Source organism: Aplysia californica, unplaced genomic scaffold, assembly GCF_000002075.1.
Source record: "Aplysia californica isolate F4 #8 unplaced genomic scaffold, AplCal3.0 scaffold00953, whole genome shotgun sequence".
Taxonomy (NCBI): Eukaryota; Metazoa; Mollusca; class Gastropoda; order Aplysiida; family Aplysiidae; genus Aplysia; species Aplysia californica.
Genome location: NW_004798223.1, coordinates 84,941 through 88,552, shown reverse-complemented (window position 1 = coordinate 88,552; position 3,612 = coordinate 84,941). Strand labels below are relative to the sequence as shown.

Below are 3,612 nucleotides of genomic sequence, written 5' to 3'. Positions count from 1 at the left end.
TCGGACAAACCGCAACACAATACACGCCAGTTGTGTTTGTGTAAATAAGTAACCATGCTCATGTAAATGCATAGCAGTAACACCATTCCCTCACAACAGACACTGGTTCGTGATTTACCTGTGTATATTACGTGTCCTAGGCTTACGGTGCATGAGACTAGAGATTAACCAATTAACTAATTAGGCTAATGGCGCATTCAGACCAGTGCCAGTGATCCGAGTTCGAGTGAATGTTTAAGCTTAATGAACGATAGTTGATTAATGACTACGTGCTCACGCCACCCCTTGGTGCGAGAAAGTACCTTCCAAGCATAATATAGAGATCATAACGAACTTTTTAAAATTTGCTGTGTGGTTAAAATAGGGAAAGAAGCATTAGAAAAAGACAACTGACAGGCTTTTGTAAGGCGAGTTTCACCATAATTTCGTCAGAGGAAACAAATGCGTTTCAAATATCAAATACATTTCACAACCTGATGCCGATCGATGACTGGACCACACGTAGAAAAGGAAAGCACTAACAACTAGGAAACCTTTCCCCGGAAGAACAGCTCATCATAACTCTCTGTGACGCTTGCACACACCACTACCACAGGAGGACTGACGATACTATATGGCTGAGGCACGGCTTGGGCTGAGGTAAAGCAATGAATTAACACGTCAATGAGACCACGCGAGACTCTGGTCTGTACACTTGTAAGTGAATATAAGGATCGATTTTTGTCAATTTCTGTAATCAACGAATATTAACGAAGTCCTTTGGTCTAAATGAACCCATGATCGTGCTAGAAAACGCCATTGATGGCATTGAGTTGAAGAGAATGATCTATTTTTTTAGCCTTGTAGTAATTTACTTTATCTATATCTTCTACACATATTGGGTTCGTAAAAAGATTGAAAGGAATGCGAGCAGTAAATGACGGCTAAAATCAGTCTAAAAAGGAAAAATGAAAAAAAAGCTCAAAAGGGAAAACAAAAACTTCTTATAAATTCAGCAGCTGAGCAGCTTCAGCATGGTTAGTATTCATAAAAACAGGTCAACCACATTGGGTTAATTCATTATGAACGTTGCGAGAGCATGGTAATATTATGAAGTCCGATCAGCTGACCCTTGGAAATGTTGTGGCACATTTAGAACCACCATACACAAATCAGAAACATGAATTTTCATATTTCATAGTAGACGTGTTATTTACTGTCCTTTTAATTTTCAGATAAAGACGAACATTGAACACTTTGGAGGATCAACTAAGTTATCAATGTTTGATCTTAAAAGTTTTCCAAAAGCAGTGGTCTTCAGGCATTGTCAAATGACCTGATTATGCTTTCTAAATGAGTTAAAAAGAAAGAGAACAGACCAGACCTAGATTGGACAAACAGGTAGATCAAATCAGTTTTAAAACACATGAAATATTTACTGCAAGATGGGACTAGGACAAAACTTTAAGGCTGGACAAGAGTGTTTATTAATGCGTTGTCATATAGTATGTGGGTTGATACCTTTAACAATTCATAGCGGCATATCGCTAATATAATTGTGTTTAGTAGCTTAGGAGAAACATTTTAAAGCTTGGAGTCGGCAATTTTGTCTATTGTAAAAAAGAACCTAATGCACTTTGATAATAATAAACATATACGTGTATATCAATAACACACTTGTACAGATACCTACACGTAGAACAAAAGGTCACGGTCAACGTTCTAGGTTCAAAAGCACGAAAGAGTTAAAAGAATTTCAAAATGAAAAAAAACCCACTTCATCTCGAAAGATTTAAAGCTGTTCAAAATTCAAAAGCAATGCTATCTGTAAAGGTTGAGAACTGTTCAAGGTTCAAAAGCACTGCAACCCGACCAAAAAAAACAACCAACTTCAAGTTCAAAGTTGACAGCAGCTGTGCGTCCAGTAACCAGTGTCCAGTGACTAGTGACCAGGTCCAGTGATCTATCCCATGATGAGGGCAGTGGCGTAGGGCTCAGGCACCAGCACACTATCCACGATGTGAACCACTCCGTTTGTAGCGGACAGATCGCCGAGGACGACGTGGGCTTGGTTGATCATGACAGTTCCTGGGGGAGTTTTAATTTCAGATTAGTTTTAGTAAGAGTTTTGCAGCACTTGCAACACAAGTAGGTCATACGAGAGCCGAAGTGTAGAAGTGTTACTAGTGAGTAAGCCCTAATTACGAAGAATAGAAAGGGGAGAGATTATGGCAATGTGTTTGATGGGAAAGAAGGAGTTAACCACATCAGAGCACCTGCCAATCAACCACTGTCTGGGGGGGGGGGGGAGGGGAGGGGGTGTCTGGTGACAGGACCGAACATAGTACTGTGAAGTACGAAGAGGCAGGATATAGGTAAGTAAAGATATTGGTAAGGTTAGATTAGATTTAAAAAAGATAGATTAGATTAAGTTACGGGCAGATAGATACGATTGAATATCTGAATCAATGAACAGTAAAGATACAGTAAAGTGAGATAAGATAAAGATAGAATTAAATGATGTTACGTGATAACATTAGATAAAACAATATATTCAGGAAAAGAAAAAAGGGTCAAAATAAAATACGATACAGTACGTGAGACAGATCATTTCAATAAGATAATATGGTAAAATAAATATATTTTTAATTAGTTAACCCCTTCATTACTGAGACGTATCCGTCTACGGGTGTACAGACAACATGAAATTAGATATTCCCTCAAGAGAGATTTTCAGCGAAGCCATGATATGATTTTCCTTTAAAAAACAACAACAGCATAAGTCGCTATCATTACATCTCTTAAACGTCCCCTATTTAAACAGTCAAAAAACGTCAGAGAACCAGTCTTTGAGAAAACAAACGAGTATTATGATATATGCGTCTGCATAGCAACAAAGAGGTCACAATGAGCCCTGTTATAAACAATAATCCCAAAAAAAGAAATATAATATAATTGAAACTAACAAATTTATAAGCAGTTGAAAGCATCTTCCCTCATGACCCCAAAGCGATCAGACTAGGGGCCCTTCTGAGAGCTGCCACCGCAGATGTACTTAGTAGGTCAAGAAAATTCCGAAAATTACACTACATAGTATGCATAGCGCCGTAAAACCCCAACAAAACTATGGCACTCGTGAGAGTTTTAATTATTCCAAAGTAGTAAACAATCTTTGTCTATACATGCGTTTGCAACGGAAGGGACATAACTCTAACCATTAGCCATCATGGTAACAGTGAGTTTCTCCCCTTTGTCCTTTGTCGTGTAGATCCCCGGCCTTGCTCCAGCCGAGTAGACCACGCTCTCCAGTAGATGGTAAAGCAAGAACTCTGGAAACGCAATCAATGAAATAGTCAAGTAAGCTACCAGGCAGTCGGGGGATACCATCAATAAATGGCTCTACTGAAATACTCAAATTGATAAACAAAATCTTTACCGAAGAGTATGTAATAAGCTATTTACCCTTCGAACACTACTGAAACATTTAAGTACACAGAAAGTACACACGTTATATTAATATGTAGAAACACGCACTTGCGACCGCTTGCATCCTCCCCCTCCCCGAACACACACACACACACACACACACACAACCACACACACACACGCACACACACACACACACACACACAC

General features: G+C 39.0%; 1 protein-coding gene across 1 annotated transcript in view; it reads right to left on the bottom strand.

Moving 5' to 3' along the window:
- Positions 1-1,442: 1,442 nt before the first annotated feature.
- The window catches only part of LOC101850762 (transforming growth factor-beta-induced protein ig-h3), a gene marked incomplete in the record, with an annotated part of 8,034 nt that continues 5,864 nt past the window's right edge, over positions 1,443-3,612 (bottom strand). Inside the window, 2 exon segments of the mRNA XM_013089446.2 lie at positions 1,443-2,067; positions 3,195-3,308. Coding sequence (XP_012944900.1) covers positions 1,943-2,067; positions 3,195-3,308 — 239 coding nt within the window.